Genomic DNA, 20,206 nt, shown 5'->3' with positions numbered 1-20,206 from the left:
CAAGACTTTTGTTTACAAAGTACATTAAAAAGGAATCATGGAGTACTATTTACTTCCATATTATCTTCATTTTGTTGTATCTTTTCCTGTGACCCACAGTGCTGAAAATGATGGACTTGTCAGAGTGAGTGATTTCACCAACTGCTGACTGCAAACAATAAATCATCCAGCAACTTCAGAGATTTGAAGGTTACGTAACAGATGAAATTCATTTCATCTTTAGAAACAACACTTCTTGGTAATGAAGTTACTTTGTCAGTAGTGCTTCTTAAGTTTGCATACATCAATAAACCTCTTAATTTAGTGAGGTAATGTATTTTCTGAGGCCTGTGTTTATGTATCAATAACTGACATATTATAGAAGCTCCTAATATCCAATCCATACAAAGTAATTCACTGACTTATTCAAAGTTCTGTTTTCTTATTACCTGAAGAGCATGTACTGCTACCATACCTAATCGAAATAACAGTCAGCACTGCACTGGCAGGACAATCTATCAAGTTCAATAATAATTCATGTTTTATTATGTTAATTTTAAACAGCAATTATAAAAAATGTTTTTGTATTAAATTAGCTGGTAATGACAAATTTTCTGTAACGTGTGCAAGTGTCGTGTGATTGAAAACTCAAAACTTTATGCAGATGTTTCTCAAAAGAAGTTCAGTATAGTATTGCACATTTATTTTAATGTAAGAATTAAAAACATTAATGATTTATTCAATTTTACTGAACCTTACAAGCACATTTTCAAATGGAGTATAGCATGTTATTTTCCATAATATTCAATTCAAGCAAAAGCAGGGCTGGGGGAAGATGAAATGAGAAAATGGACAGAGTTGTTTGTATCAAAGATTTACATGTACAGTAGGACTGCAATTTACTTAAAGCCTCCCCAAGGCTCTCAGCATTCCAAGCGGCTCTTGTCTGCCCAGAATCTCCAGATACGCTCTCACCCGTAAGTGCCAAATATACTCCACTTCATTCAGCAACTTGCCTTCCAAGGAACAAGATGTTGCTTTTCTGCTCAGCTTCCACGATTTTGTCCACTTCCCCTACAGATGGGATGAGAAAAGTAGAACCATTTGGGAAGAGGCTGAAGATGCTTAAGAAGGATGAATGCAAAGAAAAGTCACAGCTGATTATGGTGCCAGAGAATCTGCTATATCACACTAGAAACAGAATTAAAGATGCCTTAAAATATGTATTTGTCACAAGGAAACTGCTTAGAATGCAAAGCTAGATGAAGCACTCTTCCTGAGGTTTCCACAGCAACGAGAAAGGGCAATGCACATTAGTGGCCCTATTCTACAGAAAAAGCACTGTAGCTCAACAAGACACTGAATGGAATTACAAAATTCACAGCCAACTCAAGATGACTGGATAGATGGAAAACATCTATTCACACGGTTTAAGGCAGCTGATTTTCTGCAGGGAGAAGATTTCATTTGATTTAGGCGTTGCAGATTCCCACAGGAAAAAGTCAAAGAAAATAATTGAAAAAACATTCCCTGCACAAGTTTACAGCTTCATCAAGGCAGGCCTATTCTACAAAATGCTGCCCAATAAGCTTGTCCAAAGTGGGCCACGCCAAGATCCAAGCATAGCAAGGGGTGCCTCACAATCATAGCATGCAGAAACATCACTGGGACACAGAAACTACATTTACGCTGATCAGGAAATCTGTCACAGCGTGAGTTTTCAAGAATCTTACTCTCAACTTCCTTCCCATTTGTTACAAGGCCCGGGCTAGTACTTGGATGAATATCAATTTGTTCATGGAATGAACAGTTTAATTCTCAGTTTATATTCCATGGAAAGCATTACTTGTGGTATCAGAACCTTCCCTCCAAGGCTATTCTTATTATGAATCCCTTCAGAACAAGGGATCCCCTCATAGCACTTTGTTAACAGAATCTTTGGGTTTTTCATGCGTCAGTACCGTAAATTTGAAAATATTTTTTCTGAATAATTGTTTAACCTGAAAAATATTTTGAAAACACACTCATATATATTTATGTAAAAACAGAACACCAGTGCTGCTGAATTTTCAGTCCATTGAATGGGTCCCAATTTACTTTGAGAGAGCAGGATCCTCTGAATAGCTACTTGGAGGCTATGTAAAGAAGTTGGTATGTGAGCAAAACTGAGTTGACCCTATTTTTTCTCCCTCATGTAATCCCAAATAAACCAAAACTTACTTAAATTAATTTCCATATCACATGTAGGATTATGTAAAAGATTCTGTTGGATAGAATTGTATAATCATCATATTTAGTTTCAAACATTATCAAATTAATATTACATGATCAGCTCAATAAATTCTACATAATTATATAGCCTCGAATTAAAATAATTTCCACATCTTTACTCGTTTAAGAATTCAATGGTCAGATCTTAATTAAATTCTACAATTAACTACAGAGAAAAAAAACTGTTTTACATTACACTTCAGAAATCATATACCAACCATTTTATTAGAACAGTTAAGGAATTCCACAAATAGCAGTAAAAGCCTTCAGACAGTTGGATGAATGTAAGTAATTTTACTGTCACTCACAAGTGATAACACAATATTGTAGTCTATGTGTTGAATACATCCAACAATGTTAATGACACTCTGCACATTCCAATAGAAGTTTAACACAGCAGTAAATAATTACAAGTAAACTAAAAATACCAACAGTGCCAATTGTTAAGATGCAATGAATTAGTTTAGGTACTACATATTCTGATCTTTCAAAAGATGTACAACATTAGTGCTAAAAACTCACATTTAGACTGGGGTTTAATATCACCAATTACTGTATCATGTCTTGAAAAACTGACATAACTTGCAATACAGAATTACCTTAATGAATGCATTATAAGGCACCATGAAGCAATACGAATGATTTTCTCCAGCCCCTTAGACTAATACGTGCAATAAATCTATTCACATCATATTCTGTAAGGGCATTGTTCTGAATGGACACTTATGAAAAGTATGCAACGGTGACATTTTTTAAACTGAGAAAATATTTCACAACTGGCACAAGCCAGCTAGCATCTACACAAATATATATTATTTGTTAGTAAAACTCACTGTGACAAAAATGTTTTATTCTTTCTTGATGGTCATGGCACATACATGGTTAACATTGTTTTCTGCAAGCTATAGAATATAAGTTATGGCTTGGTGGGCCAAATGTATTAATATACATCTAAAACTTAATGCCTTTCAAACAGAGATGAGTTTACTAAGTTAATGTCGGTTGAATATAGTCATTAGTGTCAATCTGTCAAGTAGTGTTCTTGATGGCTGGGCGACACTTAATTTCACACATACAAAGTGGATTGGGACATACATCTTTTGTAACTGACAACCTGTGAACAACTGTTACCCTAAGGTAATTATGAGATACACAAATGTCTAATGTTCTTTGTTTTTGTATATCTTCAAGGGATTTTGAATGATGTATCTATGTCTCATTTTATGCCAGTTAGTCAGTCAGGGCGGGAGTCTGAGGCCAGCAGACAGACTAACCTAGATCTGGCTCCCTGATAGCATTTTGTCACATAAGAAGTAAGTGATTGTGTTTCAAAGATCAATCTTATATTAAGAAACAGTACAGGAAAAGTGTCTGTTATTTTGACATTTTAAGGAGGATGGTAAAGTTTGTAATTATTGTAAATGCACTGAGTACTGTTCATGTACTTGTTTAATGTCAAATAAATGTGTCTGTTGATTTATGGCCTGAGCCTCAGTCTGATAATATATATTCATCCACCTATGAAGATGAGAAGTTTATGTGGTGGCACATGACAAATTCCAGTAAACTGGAATGTGATGGAAAGGGCTATTTGTTTGATCCTGGAGTCTCACAACACTTACCTAGATATTGGACAAATAAAGACACTCTGGTTTATAAGGGAAGTGAGGTTCGCTTACAGGAGTGTCCATTGACGCTGGACGATTAGGTATATCTATTGTAAAAACTCAAAACTCGATCATCCACGATCAACCACCTTAACCTATTCAATCTCCTGAGCAACAATTCTGTAGGTTCTCCCTACCCAATCCAAAGATGAATTGAATGAAACTTCAGAATATCTATGTAACCTTACAAACTGTTTATCCATTTTCCTCAGCATGACATTTTCGTGCCCCAGTGATCTCGAACCAGTATTGTAGAGCGCTATGCACAGCCAGCAGATCTAAGTTATTATAATGGCTGCACCTTCCTGTGGGTCACATTGAACTCAGTGATAAAAATATTCCACGTCGACATGTGCAGAACTAGACTGCTTGTGTGGATAATTTTTATGTGTCAGTGAGCAAAAGCAGCCCCACTCCAAGTTTTTCACTGAGATCTCTTCCTTTCCTCCCTCATGATGTGGAGATGCCGGTGATGGACTGGGGTTGACAATTGTAAACAATTTTACAACACCAAGTTATAGTCCAGCTTGAATTTAAAATAAAATTGCTGGACTATAACTTGGTGTTGTAAAATTGTTTACAATTTCCTCCCTCAGCCTCTGCAGTAACTCCTCCTACCTCAGCGATTTCGATGTCCGACTTAACTTACCTAGCCCCCTCTCCTCTGATTTCACTGCGCTCCTATCCTCCCTCAAACTTTCCCTCCATATAAACTCTCCAACCCATAGTCAAGGCTATCGCCTCAACCTTGCCATCTCGTGACCTCTCTGCTTCCATGATCTTGATCGCAGATAAAGCCATCTCTGAGCACTTTCTTGTTTCTCTCATCACCCACCATACCTACCCCCTTCCAGCCCCATTTGCTTCTGTGTTTGCCCTGGAAAAAACTCTTCCACCAAGTCACTTACAATTGCACTTTCAAGCTGCAAATGCCTACCCTTTGGCCTACCATTCGCCACAACACTTCTGCAGCTGTCAATCTGCTCAATCACACTCTCATCTCTATCTTTGATGCCCTTGTCCCCAATTAAACCTTCACACTTGATACAGGCTTTTCAGATATGTGAGATACTACTTACCTACCACTTTATAAAATTTGCTTAAGCTGTAAGTAACTTTATTCATTTTTACATAGAATTACATAGAATACAGCACAGAAACTGGCCATTCGGCCCAACAGGTCCATGCTCCACACAAGCCTCCTCTCACCCGTCTTCATCAAACCCCATCAACATATTCCTCCCTTCCCAAAACCTCGCATTCCCAGTTAATCTCATAATAAAAGTGTTTTTATTCCCTCTATTTCTCTTGGCAGATTTTCATCATTTGCTTAAGAAGTAAGGGCCTTCTGCACTCTAGGTGTTGGCTTGCATTTTTCTTTTCCTCAGGCTACTAGATTTTGTTTCACTTTTTCTGTTTCCATTTCAAACCTGCCTTTCCCCACTGCCTCAGTTGGAATGGATAAGAAATTGGCTGAAGGGTAGGAAACAACAAATACTCATTAAAGGAGTTATATCAGAGTGGAGTACCTCAGGCTCAGTGCAGGGACCACTAATGTTTCTAATTTATGTCAATTCAGAAGCTCATGGCAGAGTAGTCAAATCTGCAGATGATACCAAACTAAGGAGCAATTCAAAAATTACAGAATGAGTAAGAGCAATGGCAGAAGAGATCTGCCTTTGCCTACTATACTACAGCAGGGAAGATGTCACCAAGTTGTGTCATCTATTTGGGCATGACCTGCAGACTATATCCAGCGCAGGCATAGCCTACTTGTTGCAATTGGATGAGAATCTCTGGAATTATGTCTCCTAAGGTCATTGTCATTTTAAGAGTTTAAGTGCTACCAGCACTTGGGTTGGAAGTTGCAACAGTTCATCCCCCCACCTCCCCGCCAGAACTCCAAATCTCAGGGACAAGTATGCTATCGCAAAAATTGGTGGCGTGCGTCCAACACCCTGAGCTCATAAGAACATAAGAAATAGGAGCAGGAGTAGGACATACTGACCCACGAGCCTGCACCACCATTCAGTAAGATCCCGGCCAATCTTCTACCTCAATTCCACTTTCCCGCCCTATTCCCATATCCCTTGATTTCTTAAGCCTCCAAAAATCTATCGATCTCAGTCTTGAATATACTCAACGACTGAGCATCCACAGCCCTCTGCAGTAGGGAATTCCAAAGATTCAGAACCCTCTAAGTAAAGACATTTTTCCTTATCTCGGTCCTAAATGGCCGACCCTTTATCTTGAGACTATGGCCCCTAGTTCTAGACTCTCCAGCCAGGAGAAACAGCCTCTCAGCACCTGCATCTCAGCTCAGCCCAAATCCTAAGGTCAAAACAATGGGATCTGCTGTCTTCCACCAAGCAACGTGGATAAGGCCAAATCCGTAAATGCCCCCAAAAGGAACTTAAGCAACCATGATCAACAAATGGCATACACAGGGATTGAAGAGGACTGATTAGGTATGTGACCTCTACTGCAAGAATCTGATGAGGAATGTCTCTAATTTGCAATGCTGTACAATATTTCCAGTCCTCTCCTCCCAGTCCAACTTACAGATGAGCTGTGCAAGGTATGGCAATTTTCTCAGGGCCAGCAACACCATGTTCCTACTTTGAAGGGGGCCTCCCCCAAATTGATGTACCTCCACAACAACAACTTGTATTTATATAGCACCTTTAACTTAGTAAAACGTCCCAAGGCGCTTCACTGGAGCGTTATCAATCAAAATTTGACACTGAGCCACATAAGGAGATAATTAGCATAGGTGGTCAAAGTGGTAGGTTCTAAGGAGTGTTTTAAAGGAGGAGAGAGAGGTGAAGAGGTTTAGGGAGGGAATTCCAGAACTTAGGGCCTAGCAGCTGAAGGCACGGCCACCAATGGTGGAGCGTTTAAAATCGGGGATGCGCAAGAGGCTAGAATTGGAGGAGTGCAGAGATCTTGAAGGGTTGAAGGACTGCAGGAGGTTACAGAGATAGGGAGGGGAGAGGCCATGGAGGGATTTGAAAACAAGGGTGAGAATTTTAAAAATGAGGCATTGCCAGACCGGGATGTAGGTCCATGATAGGAATGAGAGGAGACTCAGATAAATTACCCATTTCACTCATAAGAGATTCAACAACTGCAACGGACTCTTAGTCGTCCTTGATCCAGATCGCATCGGCTGTAACACATTACATACCATGCACTCTGAGATGACAAGTGGTGCTGATGATCCTACTTCCACATCAGTTGCACCCCAGGATCAAAGGTTGTGGAATTCCTCACTTGATCATGTGCTAATTTTGGGTTGGAAGTTGCAACAGTTCAGCCTCCCCCAGAACTCCAAAACTCTGGGGCAAGTACGCCATCACAAAAAATTGGTGGCGTGCCTCCAACATCCCGACCTCATAAGAACATAAGAAATAGGAGCAGGAATAGGCCATACAGCCCCTCAAGACTGCTCCGCCATTCAATAAGACCATGGCCGATCTTCTACCTCAACTCCACTTTCCTGCCCAATCCCCGTATCCCTTGATTCCTTGAGTGTCCAAACATCTATCAATCTCAGTCTTGAATATACTCAATGGTCGAGCATCCACAGCCTTCTGGGGTAGAGAAGTCCAAAGATTCACAACCGAGTGAAGAAATGTTTCCTCATCTCGGTCCTAAATGGTCGACCCTTTATCTTGAGACTGTGACCCCTAGTTCTAGACTCTCCAGCCAGGGGAAACAGCCTCTCAGCACCTGCATCTCAGCTCAGCCCAAATCCTAAGATCAAAACAACGGGATCTGCTGCCTCCCCACCAAACAACGTGGATAAGGCCAAATCAGTACATACCCCTAAAAGGCACTTAAGCAACCATGGTCAACAAATTGAGGAAGAGACAGTATCAAGTTAAAGGAAAGGTTTATACAAATGCAAGGAAAAGTGAAAATGGATAATAAGGAAATGGCAACCTTGTTAAATGAATATTTTGTATCTGATGTCAGTGGAGGAAGAGGACAAAATACTAGTGGTACAAGGGAACTTAAAAATATGTCAAGGGGTAGAACTTAGTGGATTTAATATAAGGGAAAAATGGTACTGGAGAAAATAATGGGACTTAAGATCGACAAATCTCCAGGAACTGGTGGTTTCCACCAAAGGGTATTTATAGAAATAGGTGAGGAAATTGCAGATGAGTTAGTCATAATCTTCCAAAGCCCTCTTGATTTGAGAATTGTGCCATAGGATTGGAAAATTACAAATGTCACTCCATTATTAAAGCGTGGGAGAGTCTATCCTTAGTTGTGGGGAAGTTAATAGAATATGTCATTAGGGACAGAGTACTTGGACTCTGATATGAGCTGATCAGAGAGATTCAACAAGGATTTGTGAAAGGTAGATCATGTCTGACTAAACTAGTTGAACTCTGAGGGGGTCACTAGCATGGTGGATAGGAGAGTATCTACAGATCTTGCCTTTATGGACTTCCAAAAGGCACTTAATAAGATCTGCACAAGAAATTATTCGCAAAAATGAGACGCGCAGAGTTGGAGACAACCTTGTCACATGGATCGGTAATTGGTTGGGAGGTAGAAGAGAGAGACTAAGGACAAAGGATTCGTTCTCTGACCTCGCTTCAGGGCTTTGTGGTTCAGTCTGCAGGGACGCCACTGCTGCAGGGACGGTGATCCTGTAGTCAGTGGCCAGGACAAGATCAGTGGTTGCATCCCCTCCCCCCACCCTCCATTGAAATCAATGGAAATAAAAATCTGGAGATACGCAAGATGGACTATCGACTCACTATCACACAAAGTCAAGGTCTACCCTTTTGTCTTCATTAGATGTAGGATATCATTGTTAATTAGAAGACTCTCTGTCTTCTCTAGTCTTCTTCTGTAGTACTCTTTACCTAGCAGATGTGGAAAGGTACCTTTACAAGTACAAAGTATATCCAGGACAAAGGGTAAGGGGTTATACAAGTCAAATTATGAGGGGATACCAGTCAGTTACAGGCAGAGATAAGTGTGTCACTTTTTGAGCCATGGCACAGGTATCAAGGCTCCTGTGAAGTGCCTTGGGACATTTTACTTTGTTAAAGGCGCAATATAAATGCACGTTGTTGTTTGTTGCAGCAGATTGGCAGCTGGATGTTGTGAGTCACCAAAATTCCAGTGACAGAGCAGAGGACCGGAAATGCTTTTCATTCAATCTTGGATTAAAATATGTTCCAAAATTTGAGCTTTACTACAGCCAAAATTGTAACTTTTCATTTCTCTTTAAGAGGATTAACATTCTGTATTTCCAGCATTTTCTGTATTTGTATTTCAAATTTCCAGCAGTTTGATACTTTCCTTAATTTTGAACTTACACCAGTAAATTAACATTTCATTTAACCATGACAATGCAACCTTAATTTAATAAACAGAATATATTTCATGCACTGAAGCATAATTGGTTTCAAAATTAAGTTGAGATACGTAAATGTGGGGGAGGGTTTAAACTAATTTGGCAGGGGGATGGGCACCAGGATGAAACATTAGAGAGGAGAAACAAGGTGCACAGAGGACTGGGAGGGGACAAATAGCACTAGAACAAAGAAATAGGAGGGATCGGACAGGGGGCAAATGTGAGGCAGTCTAAGATGAGTTTGGAATGCACGTGCGTAAATGCACGTAGTGTGGTAAATAAGGCTGATGAGCAGCAGGCTCAAGTCGCCAAATGGGACTATGATATAGTGACAATAACAGAGACCTGGATCAAAAAAGGGGAGGACTTAATATTCCTGGCTACAAGGTATTCTGGAAAATTAGGGAAGGAGAGAAAGGAGGGGAGGGTGGTAGTATTGATCAAAGAAACTATTATAGCACTAGAAAGGGATGATGTAGTTGAGGGGGTCAAAGACAGAATCTATTTGGTTAGAATTATGGAACACTAGCAGAGCTATTACACTACTGGGTGTGTACTATAGGCCACCAAATAGTGGGAAGGAGATAGAGGAGCAAATCTGCAGGGAAATTACAGAAGGATGCAAGAACTATAGAGTAGTGATAATGGGGGACTTCAATTATCCCAATATAGACTGGGACAGTAACAGTGTAAAGGGCAAAGAGGGGAAGGAATTCCTGAAATATGTACAAGAGAACTTTCTGGAACAGTGTGTTTCCAGCCCAACGAGGAAGGAAGCCCTGCTGGATCTAGTTCTGGGGAATAAAGTAGGGCAGAGGCAGCATGTTTCAGTGGGGGAGCATTTGGGGCAAAATGATTATATCATTAGGTTTAGAATAGTTATGGAAAAGGACAAGAAACAATCAAGCATAAAAATACTTGACTGGAGAAGGGCTAATTTCAGTGAGTTACAAAGGGATCTTGCCCAGGTGGATTGGAATCAAAAATTGGTAGGCAAAACAGTAATTAAACTTTGGGAGGCCTTCAAAGAGGAGTTGGTTCGGGTACAGAGTAGACACATCCCTACGAGGGGGAAAGGAAGAACTTCCATAGCTAGAGCTCCCTGGATGACTAAAGATATAGAGATTAAAAAAAACAGAAAAAAAAGAGGCTTGTGACTAATTTAAGGTTCATAATACAGTAGAGAACCAGACTGAATACAGAAAGTACAGAGGAGATCTAAAAACCGGAATAAGTGGGGCAAAGGGAGAGTATGAGAATAGATTAGCGGCTAACATAAAAGGGAACCCAAAAGTCTTTTATAAACATAAAAATAGTAAAAAAGAGTAGTCAAAGGAAGGGTAGAGCCGATTAGGGGCAAAAAAGATCTTCTTGCGGAGGCAGAAGGCATGGCCGAGGTATTAAATAAATACTTCGCATTTGTCTTCACTAGAGAAGAGGATGCTATCATTGTAACAATAAAGGAGGTAGTAGCGATACTGGATAGGATAAAAATAGATAAAGAGGAGGTACTTAAAAGATTGGCAGTACTCAAAGTAGAAAAGTCACCCGGTCCAGATGGGATGCATTCTAGGTTACTCAGGGAAGTAAGGGTGGAAATTGCAGAGGCTCTGGCGACAATCTTCCAATCTGCCTTAGATATGGAGATGGTGCCGGAGGACTGGAGGATTGCAAATATTACAACCCTGTTCAGAAAGGGGAGGGGGATAAACCCAGCAATTACAGGACAGTCAGCCTAACATCGGTGGTGGGGAAACTTTTAGAGACAATGATCTGGGACAAAATTAATTGGCACTTGGAAAAGTATGGGCTAATAAATGAAAGTCAGCATGGATTTGTTAAAGGAAAATCATGTTTGACTAGCTTGATTGAGTTCTTTGATGAAGTAACAGAGAGGGTTGGTGAGGGTAGTGCGGTGGTTGATGTGTACGTGGACTTTCAAAAGGCATTTGATGAAGTACCACGTAATAGACTTGTAAACAAAATTAAAGGGACAGTGGCAGCATGGATACAAAATGGGCTAAGGGACAGAAAGCAGAGAGTAGTGTTGAATAGTTGTTTTTCAGACTGGAGGAAAGTACACAGTGGTGTCCCCCAGGGGTCATTAGACCACTGCTCTTTTTGATATATATTAATGACCTGGACCTGGGTGTAGAGGGTATAATTTCAAAGTCTGCAGATGATACAAAACTTGGAAATGTAGTAAACAATGTGGAGGATAGTAACAGACTTCAGGAGGACATAGACAGACTGGTGAAATGGGCAGACACATGGCAGATGAAATTTAACATAGAGACATGTGAAGTGATACATTTTTGTAAGAATGCAGAGAGGCAATATAAACTAAATAGTACAATTTTAAAGAGAGTGCAGGAACAGAGACCCAAGGGAGTGTACACACACACAAATCTTTGAAGGTGGGAGGGCAAGTTGAGAAGGCTGTTAAAAAATCATATGGGATCCTGGGCTTCATTAATAGAGGCATAAAGTACAAAAGTTATGCTAAACTTTTATAAAATACTGGTTAGGCCACAGCTGGAGTATTGTGTTCAATTCTGGGCAACACACTTTAGGAAAGATGTCATTACTGGAATGGTTCCAGGGATGAGGGACTTCAGTTACATGGATAGACTGGAGAATCTGGGGTTGTACTCCTTAGAACAGAGAAGGTTGAGAGGAGATTTGATAGGGGTGTTCAAAATCATGAACAGTTTTGATAGAATAAATGCAAAACTGTTTCCGGTGGCAGAAGGGTCGGTAACCAGAGGAGACAGATTTAAGGTGATCAGCAAAAGAGCAAGAGGAGACATGAATATACATTTTTTAAAAACAGAGCCAGTTGTAAAGATCTGGAATGCACTACCTGAAAGGGTGTTGGAAGCAGATTCAATAATAACTTTCAAAAGAGAATTGGATAAATACTTGAAGGGAAAAAAAATTACAGGGCTATGAGGAAAGAGCAGGGGAATGGACTAAATTAGATAGCTCTTTCAAAGAGCCCGCACAGGCACGAATGGCCTCCTCCTATGCTGTACTTATCTATGACACTATGAAATCTAAAATGTACAATTTTAAAGCAGTTTGTTCACAACTTACAAAAATAGGCTGCAAGTCTTTGAGACACAAAGCGGAATTTTTCCTACGGCACCAGAAACACCATTGATCCAACTGACTTTGTCTCGGAGCATTTGACGCGCTGACTGAAAAGAAGTTGTTATATTTATATCGAGTCTCATCACGTTTCAAAGCACCGCGCTCACAATGGGTTACTTAAGCCTGGCCCTCACTTCCTTGGCTTTCTTTATGGTGACTGTACCTTAGTGGGCTTGATGGGAACGGCGGGATAAACTACGACTTCCCGCGAATTCACGTTGCCCCAAACTACTCAAAGTTAACGGCTAGGTCCGCGCGTCACTGCAGCGAAGAGTTCGACCACCAACCGCCCCGCGTTCTCAATTCCAACCCATCTGATAGGGTCGGGCTGGGACGCTGCAACTGTGATTGACAGCGTCGGTCGCTACTCACAGAGCACGATTGCAACTAAGGGCGGGTCGTTCCTCAGTTGGACCAATCAATTCTTTCGTCTAAAGCGGAAATTCCGCTCAAGCGCCTCTGACAGCTGGATAAGTTGATAAAATGCAAAGCTGTGGTTTCAGTTAAGAGTGGGGAATGTTTTGGGGAAATGGTGTTATAAGTCTGATAATTAATATACTATTTCGATTTAGCGCAGATTAGTTGGTGTGTTTTTGGATTTGAAACAGTTACACATTTTACTTGCACACCTTTGGGTGGTAGTTAAGGCAGTCTGATGAAGCTAGGCGGTGGTGGTATTTGAATTGATGCTGAGGTTATTGTTTGTGTTATGAGATGATGTTCAGGATAAATCTTGGTTTGATTGCATATTTATTTATGCCTGTCGTATGAATTGGCCTGAAGATGCCTGTCGGGTATAATAGGACGAAAACAATGAGGATGAAAACAGCCACGGCTTCGAAGGTAAGAAGTACTGAGAATCGGTGCAGACATTATTTGTTAGAATTAACTGTTTTGTCTGATTCCTAAAATGGTGATGTAATATTCTAGTTGAATGCATATTATGCACGAATTAGCTTTTAAATTAAATTCCAAGCAGTTAGTACGAATGGCTGGTGACAAGATCCCATTGAAATTTGCAAAGCTGGCTTGTTATCGTTTGGTTCTGTTTTGTTTCCATTTTTGAAAACAACTTCCTAGATGGCCGTAAATAATCTCGTAGCACTTTTCCTTCCTGATGTCCGAGCCAACATTCAATATTCATTCCACAACCAACACCACTAAAGCAGATTAACTGGTCATTCATCTTATTGCTGTGTTGGGAGCCTTGCTGTGTGCAAATTGGCTGCTTTGTTTGTCTGCATGCATTGACTATACTTTCAAAGTAAATCATTGGCTGTGAAACGCTTTGGTACATCTGAGGTTGTGAAAAGCATAATATAAATATTCTACAAAACTAATGACTTGCCACTGAGATTTTATTTTCTCAGAAATTGCATGTTTCAAAGTTGTGTATTTTTGTGATTTCGTTACTGTTTTTAAGATGAATTTTGGACACTAAGCATTGATACAATGTGGCTGATAATTCAAATCAAAATGATGTAGAAAATGCTCAATTGATAAGAGATATTAATTAAATTAGAGATTATTATTTGTTAATCCTAATTCCTACTGCAAATGAATCTTGACCAGTGAAATTTGCCACTTTATTCAAATTCAATAATGTGATTTTCATCAAGTGGCAGCATCCCCAATTGTACAGTGCACAATTCAGTGGAGATAGAGAGCAGTTTGAGAATATAGTTAGCAGTTTGAGAATATAGTTAGCCAGAAATCCAAGACCCTTACCATTTGAGGAAAACTACACAATCGTGAAATATGTGGAGAAGCACCCTGGAGAAATGAAGAAAGCTGTGGCACACAAACATCTTTCCCACCTAATGTCAAATCAGTTTGCTGAGCTGGTACAAGCAGACCATAGCAGCTAAACCTGGGTTATTCAACTTCATCTTGGCTGGAAAAGATGAATGATTTTGACAAAGAATGGGAACCAATCCTGTTTCTGCATTGTAGATGGACCACTTCAAACACAGCCATGCAATCAAGTCCATTTCTAAACATGGGGAGTCAAGCGACATTCTCACTGGACATGTCGACAACTGGGCGTGTGATATAATTCCTGAAATATTTCTCATTAAAAGCTGAGAGCACATCCTGTATGCTGGTAACTGAATGAGATGGGAAGAGAGTGAGAGTAAGGACTGGAATTTGGTGAGAGTGGGAGTTCAGTTGATGAGTAGGAGATAACTTGTTGGTAGGTAGTACAAAAATTGTGCTTTTATTGAATTGAAATTTAAGCTTAGATTTTAACATGTGCCTCTTTTGACTGGGATGATAGTGTGGCACTGGGCAGGAGCCCATTATCACCAGGCCAAAAAACACCAATAAATCTCAATAGATTTTACATATTCTGGACCTGTGGATGGTGGTTTTTGGGCTAGACCCAGGAGCAGACCCACCCGCAAGTCCTCCAATCCCCTCCCCCTCCTGTGAACTGGGTGACCAAAGATGAAAAGTGTGGGGGTAAAATGAAGCCCTAGTTAAGTGCCATAAGAACCGCTGGCAAGAGTATGCAGGATGAACACAGCCTTCCCGTATATTTTAAAGGCTGTGACTGCAGCCGAAGGGCCAACAACTTTGGCCACGGTTTTCACGCAAATCTCTATCATATGAGGCGGTGTCATAGAAACATAGAAAATAGGAGCAGGAGGAGGCCATTCGGCCCTTCGAGCCTGCTCCGCCATTCAATATGATCATGGCTGATTCTCTATCTCAATACCATATTCCTGCTCTCTCCCCATGCCCCTTGATGCCTTTTGTGTCCAGAAATCGATCTAGCTCCTTCTTAAATATATTCAGTGACTTGGCCTCCACAGCCTTCTGTGGTAGAGAATTCCACAGGTTCACCACCCTGTGAGTGAAGAAATTTCTCCTCACCTCAGTCCTAAATGTCCTACCCTGTATCCTGAGACACTGACCCCTTGTTCTGGACCCCCCCCCAGCCAGGGGAAACATCCTCCCTTCATCCAATCTGTCTAGTCCTGCCAGAATTTTATATGTTTCAATGAGATCCCCTCTCATTCTTCTAAACTCGAGTGAATACAGGCCAAGTCGACCCAATCTCTCCTCATCTGACAGTCCTGCCATCCCAAAAATCAGTCTGGTGAACCTTCGCTGCACTCCCTCTATGGCAAGTATATCCTTTCTTGGAAAGGAGACCAAAATTGTACACAATACTCCAGGTGTGGTCTCACCAAGGCCCTGTATAACTGCAGTAAGACATCCTTGCTCCTGTACTCAAATCCTCTTGCAATGAAGGCCAACATACCATTTGCCTTCCTAACTGCTTGCTGTACTTGCCTGTTTGCTTTCAGTGACTGGTGTACAAGGACACCCAGGTCCCTTTGTACATCAACAGTCCCCAATCTATCACCATTTAAATAATACTCTGCCTTTCTGTTTTTCCTTCTGAAGTGGATAACTTCACATTTATCCACATTATACTGCATCTGCCATGTATTTGTCCACTCACTCAACTTGTCTAAATCGCCTTGAAGCCTCTTTGCATCCTCCTCACAACTCACGATCCCACCTAGTTTTGTGTCATCAGCAAACTTGGAAATATTACATTTGGTTCCCTCATCCAAATCATTGATTACCCCCAATCCCATGTGCTTTACCTTTGCACACGAACCTCTTATGTGGGACCTTATCAAAGGCCTTCTGAAAATCCAAATAAACCACATCCACTGGATCTCCCTTATCTAACTTACCAGTTACATCCTCAAAAAACTCTAATATGTTTGTCAAACATGATTTCCCTTTCATAAATCCATGTTGACTTTGTCTAATCCTGTTGATATTTTCTATGTGTCCTGTTATCACATCCTTTATAATAGACTTCAGCATTTCCCTACTACTGATGTTGGGCTAAACTGTCTGTAGCTCCCAGTTTTCTCTCCCTCCTTTTTTAAATAGTGGGGTTACATTTGCCACCCTCCAATCTGCAGGAACTGTTCCATAATCTATAGAATTTTGGAAGATGATAACCAATGCATCCACTATTTCTATGGCTACCTCTTTTAGTACTCTGGGATGCAGATTATCAGGTCCCGGGGATTTATCAGCTTTCAGTCTCATTAATTTCTCCAGCAATTTTATTTACTAATACTAATATCCTTTAATTCTTCCTTCTCACTAGTCCCTTGGTTCCCTAGCATTTCTGGAAAGTTATTTGTGTCCTTATCCGTGAAGACAGAACCAAAGTATTTGTTTAATTGCTCTGCCATTTCCATGTTCCCCATTATAAAGTCTCCCGTTTCTGACTGTTAGGGATCTACATTTGTCTTCACTAATCTTTTTCTTTTCACATACTTGTAGAAGCTTTTACAGTCCACTTTTATGTTCCTTGCAAGTTTACTCTCCTACTCTATTTTTCCCCTCTTAATCAATCTCTTGGTCCTTTTTTGCTGAATTCTAAACTGCTCCTAATCCTCAGGCTTGCTACTTTTTCTGGTAACTTTATATGACTCCTCTTTGGATCTAATACTATCCTTAATTTCTTTTGTTAGCCATGGTTGGGCCGCATTTCCTTTTGTGTTTTTGCGCCAGAAAGGAATGTATAATTGTTGCAATTCATGCATTCGTTCCTTAAATGTTAGCCATTGCTTATCCACCGTCATGCCTTTTAATGAAGCTTCCCAATCTATCATAGCCAACTCACTCCTCATACCTTTGTAGTTTCCTTTATTTAGATTTAGGACCCTAGTTTTGGATTGGACTACTTCACTTTCCATCTTAATGAAGAATTCTATCATGTTATGGTCACTCTTCCCTAAAGGACCCCGCACAACAAGATTATTAATTAACCCTTTATTGCACAATACCCAATCTAGGATAGCCTGTTCCCTGGTTGGTTCCTCAACGTACTGGTCTAAAAAACCATCTCTTACACACTCCAGGAATTCCTCCTCCACAGTATTATTGCTAATTTGGTATGGCCAGTCGATATGCAGATTAAAGTCACCCATGATTACTGTAATACCCTTGTTAAATGCATCTCTAATTTCCTGTTTGATCCCATCCCCTACATTGCCACTACTGTTTGGAGGCTTATAGACAACTCCCACCAGTGTTTTCTGCCCCTTGGTGCTTCTTAACTCCACCTAGACTGATTCTACATCTTGATTTTCTGAGCCAATACCTTTCTGACTTGCTCTGATTTCATCCTTTACTAACAACGCCACCCCACTTCCTTTTCCTTTTTGCCTGTCCTTAAATATCGAACACCCTTGGATATTCAGCTCCCAGCCTTGGTCACCCTGCAGCCAAGTCTCTGTAATTGCTATTAGATCATGTCCGTTTACATCTATTTGTGCTTCTCCCACACCAATCTTTGAGCCACACATTCATCTCCCTGATCCTATTGACCCTATGCCAATTTGCTCGTGGCTCAGGTAATAATCCAGAGATTATTACCTTTTGTGATTCTGCTTTTTAATTTAGTCCCTAGCTGCTCAAACTCTCAGCAGAAACTTTTTCTTAGTCCTACCTATGTCGTTGGTACCTACATGGATCACGACAACTGGATCCTCCCCCTCCCACTCCAAGTTCTTCTCCAGCCCGGAGGAGATGTCCTTAACTCTGGCACCGGGTAGACAACATAGCCTTCGGGACTCATGCTCCTGGCCTCAGAGAACAGTGTCTATTCCCCTAACTATTCTGTCGCCTACTACAGCCACCTTCCTTTTTACTCCCCCCACTTGAACAGCTTCCTGTTCCACGGTGCCGTGGTTAGTTTGCTCGTCGTCCCCGCACTTGACCACAAGACTTGCAAGAACCTCAAATCTATTGGACAAGCGCAGGGACTGGGGCTCCTGCAATACTACCTCCTGGATCCCCGTACTTGCCTCACTCGCAGTCACACCCTCCTGTCCCTGACCACGTGTCAATTCTAAGGTATTTAATCTAAGGGGTGTGGCTGCCTCCTGGAGCAAAAGGTCCAGGTAGCTTTCTCCCTCCCTGATGTTTCGCAATGTCTGCAGCTCAGACTCCAGCTCCTGAACTCAGAGCCGAAGTTCCTCGAGCTGCAGACACTTACTGTAGATGTAGTCGCCCTGGACAAAAATATCCACAAAAGCTCCCACATATTGCAGCAGCAACACATCTCCTGTTCTCCCATTATTTTATTTAATTAATTAATTTAGTGTTAATCAAATTATTTACCTCGTTTAATTAAATTAAGTTTAGTTTTTAAAATTTAGTTATATGCTATATGTTAACTTAAAGCTCAGCCCACAGTCACTACCAATCACTTACCTGCCTCAGCTATGACGTCACACTGCAGTTTTCTCTTGTTGCAGGTCTGCTGCTTTTATCCCCGTTCTCGGTCTTCTGCTGCTCAGGTCCGCCGCTGGTCTGTGGAAAAAGTTAGGAAAAGCAAGGCAAAGCAGCAGCTCCTTCCCCCACTTCACCAAACTCCCACACTTACCAAACTCTCAAGCTGTTCACTCAATGCCGGTTGCACTCACAGGCCCCTGTATTTCTACTGTTTGTGACTCAGATGAGTCTAACACTTTATGCCATATTTCCAGGTTAACAAACAAAACGTGGTAGAGGTGGCACTACTCGCCCACTCTCGGGGCCTGGTTTTTGAAGGGATCCTATGTTGTAAAGTGCCTCACTGGAATACAATTATATGTAATCTTAATAACTTATGTGAGGGGAGTGATGCAGGTTTTTATGCTCTACCAACCATCACACAAAGATCTCTACATATGCTATACAAATAAGCTTTGTGAAAGTCCAAAATGCAGTCCACCCACCTTCTGAAACCACCTTCTTCAGTGTCCCTTCTTTTCGTTACTCTCAATCTTTCTTTGTTGGATGAAAGACCAATCACCTCTTTAAATCCTTCTTCTTCTGTCTCTTGCTGTTACAGTCCTTTTTTATTTAAAACTGTATGACTTGTTCTCCAGAGAACACGTCACCAGACAGGTGTTAGATACAGTGCCTGTTTTGTCTGCGCCAATGGGGTAGCATCAGGAGGAGCCCAATGCCACAAGGACAAAAAGCATTAACAAACGGGTCCATCCCTCAAGGAGAGCACCACTAATATAGGTGGTCCAGTCAAATTAAAAGTTCGTGCTTAAGTGTTAAAAGATTTGGTTATCTATATTGATAAAGCAAGGTGTATCCTGCAGTGTCTACCGGTCGCAGAAAGTTTCAAGCGAACCGGTGGACCCCGCATGATCTTGTTCCAAGGTAACCCAGGCTTGCACAAGGCCTCGGAAGAGCAGAAGCAGTCACAGCAACCCTCCTCACAGATTCTACACGTCCTGGAAATTATACACTGTGTAGTTGATCACTGACTGACCAGTTGAAACTGGTTGATGTCTGAACGGTATATAAAGGGAGATGGGTTGCAAAAGTACAATCCGGAGTGAGGTGGGAATAGAGTGAGTGTAAGGACTATTGAAATTGGGAATTTGGCGAGAGTAAAAATTAAGTGCAGATGGGAAGTAGGTGCTAAGTACATTAACCACTATTACGTGCAAGTAATATAAGCTTCAAAGTTGAACAATCTAAACTTAAAAATGGCAGCAAAGGCAGGAATGACACATCACTGTCCCTTCAAGACATGGGAGTTTCGAGCACGAGGTGTTGACTTGGGCAAACACGCCTATGAGAAATCTTACCAGCTCGCATTGTCTCCATCTCCTTCTCAAATTATAAGAATTTGAGTTTGAGCAATCAGCCACAATAGGGAAGGAGAGAAGTTTGAGAGATGGGGAGCGGGCAGTGGAGGAGGAAAGAT

The 20,206-nt window shown here is 41.0% G+C and overlaps 1 protein-coding gene and 1 long non-coding RNA gene across 3 annotated transcripts in view; one reads left to right on the top strand and one right to left on the bottom strand.

Annotated features, from left to right (window-relative positions):
* Window positions 1–679: 679 nt before the first annotated feature.
* On the bottom strand, window positions 680–12,794 carry LOC137323300 (uncharacterized). The gene is made up of 3 exons (XR_010963338.1): window positions 12,614–12,794; window positions 12,394–12,497; window positions 680–1,053 (listed from the first exon to the last, which is right to left on the bottom strand). It is a non-coding gene; the product is annotated as an uncharacterized lncRNA (long non-coding RNA).
* Window positions 12,795–12,955: 161 nt separating this feature from the next.
* The window catches only part of ccdc14 (coiled-coil domain containing 14), a 46,829-nt gene continuing 39,578 nt past the window's right edge, over window positions 12,956–20,206 (top strand). For both annotated transcript variants that reach the window (XM_067987466.1, XM_067987465.1), the window contains exon 1: window positions 12,956–13,293. In XM_067987466.1, coding sequence (XP_067843567.1) covers window positions 13,234–13,293 — 60 coding nt within the window. In that variant the 5' untranslated portion in view covers window positions 12,956–13,233. The remainder of the gene's footprint in view (window positions 13,294–20,206) is intronic.

Source organism: Heptranchias perlo, chromosome 7, assembly GCF_035084215.1.
Source record: "Heptranchias perlo isolate sHepPer1 chromosome 7, sHepPer1.hap1, whole genome shotgun sequence".
NCBI classification, from domain to species: domain Eukaryota; kingdom Metazoa; phylum Chordata; class Chondrichthyes; order Hexanchiformes; family Hexanchidae; genus Heptranchias; species Heptranchias perlo.
Note: the sequence above shows the minus strand (reverse complement) of the source record. Positions and strands in the feature narration are given on the sequence as shown.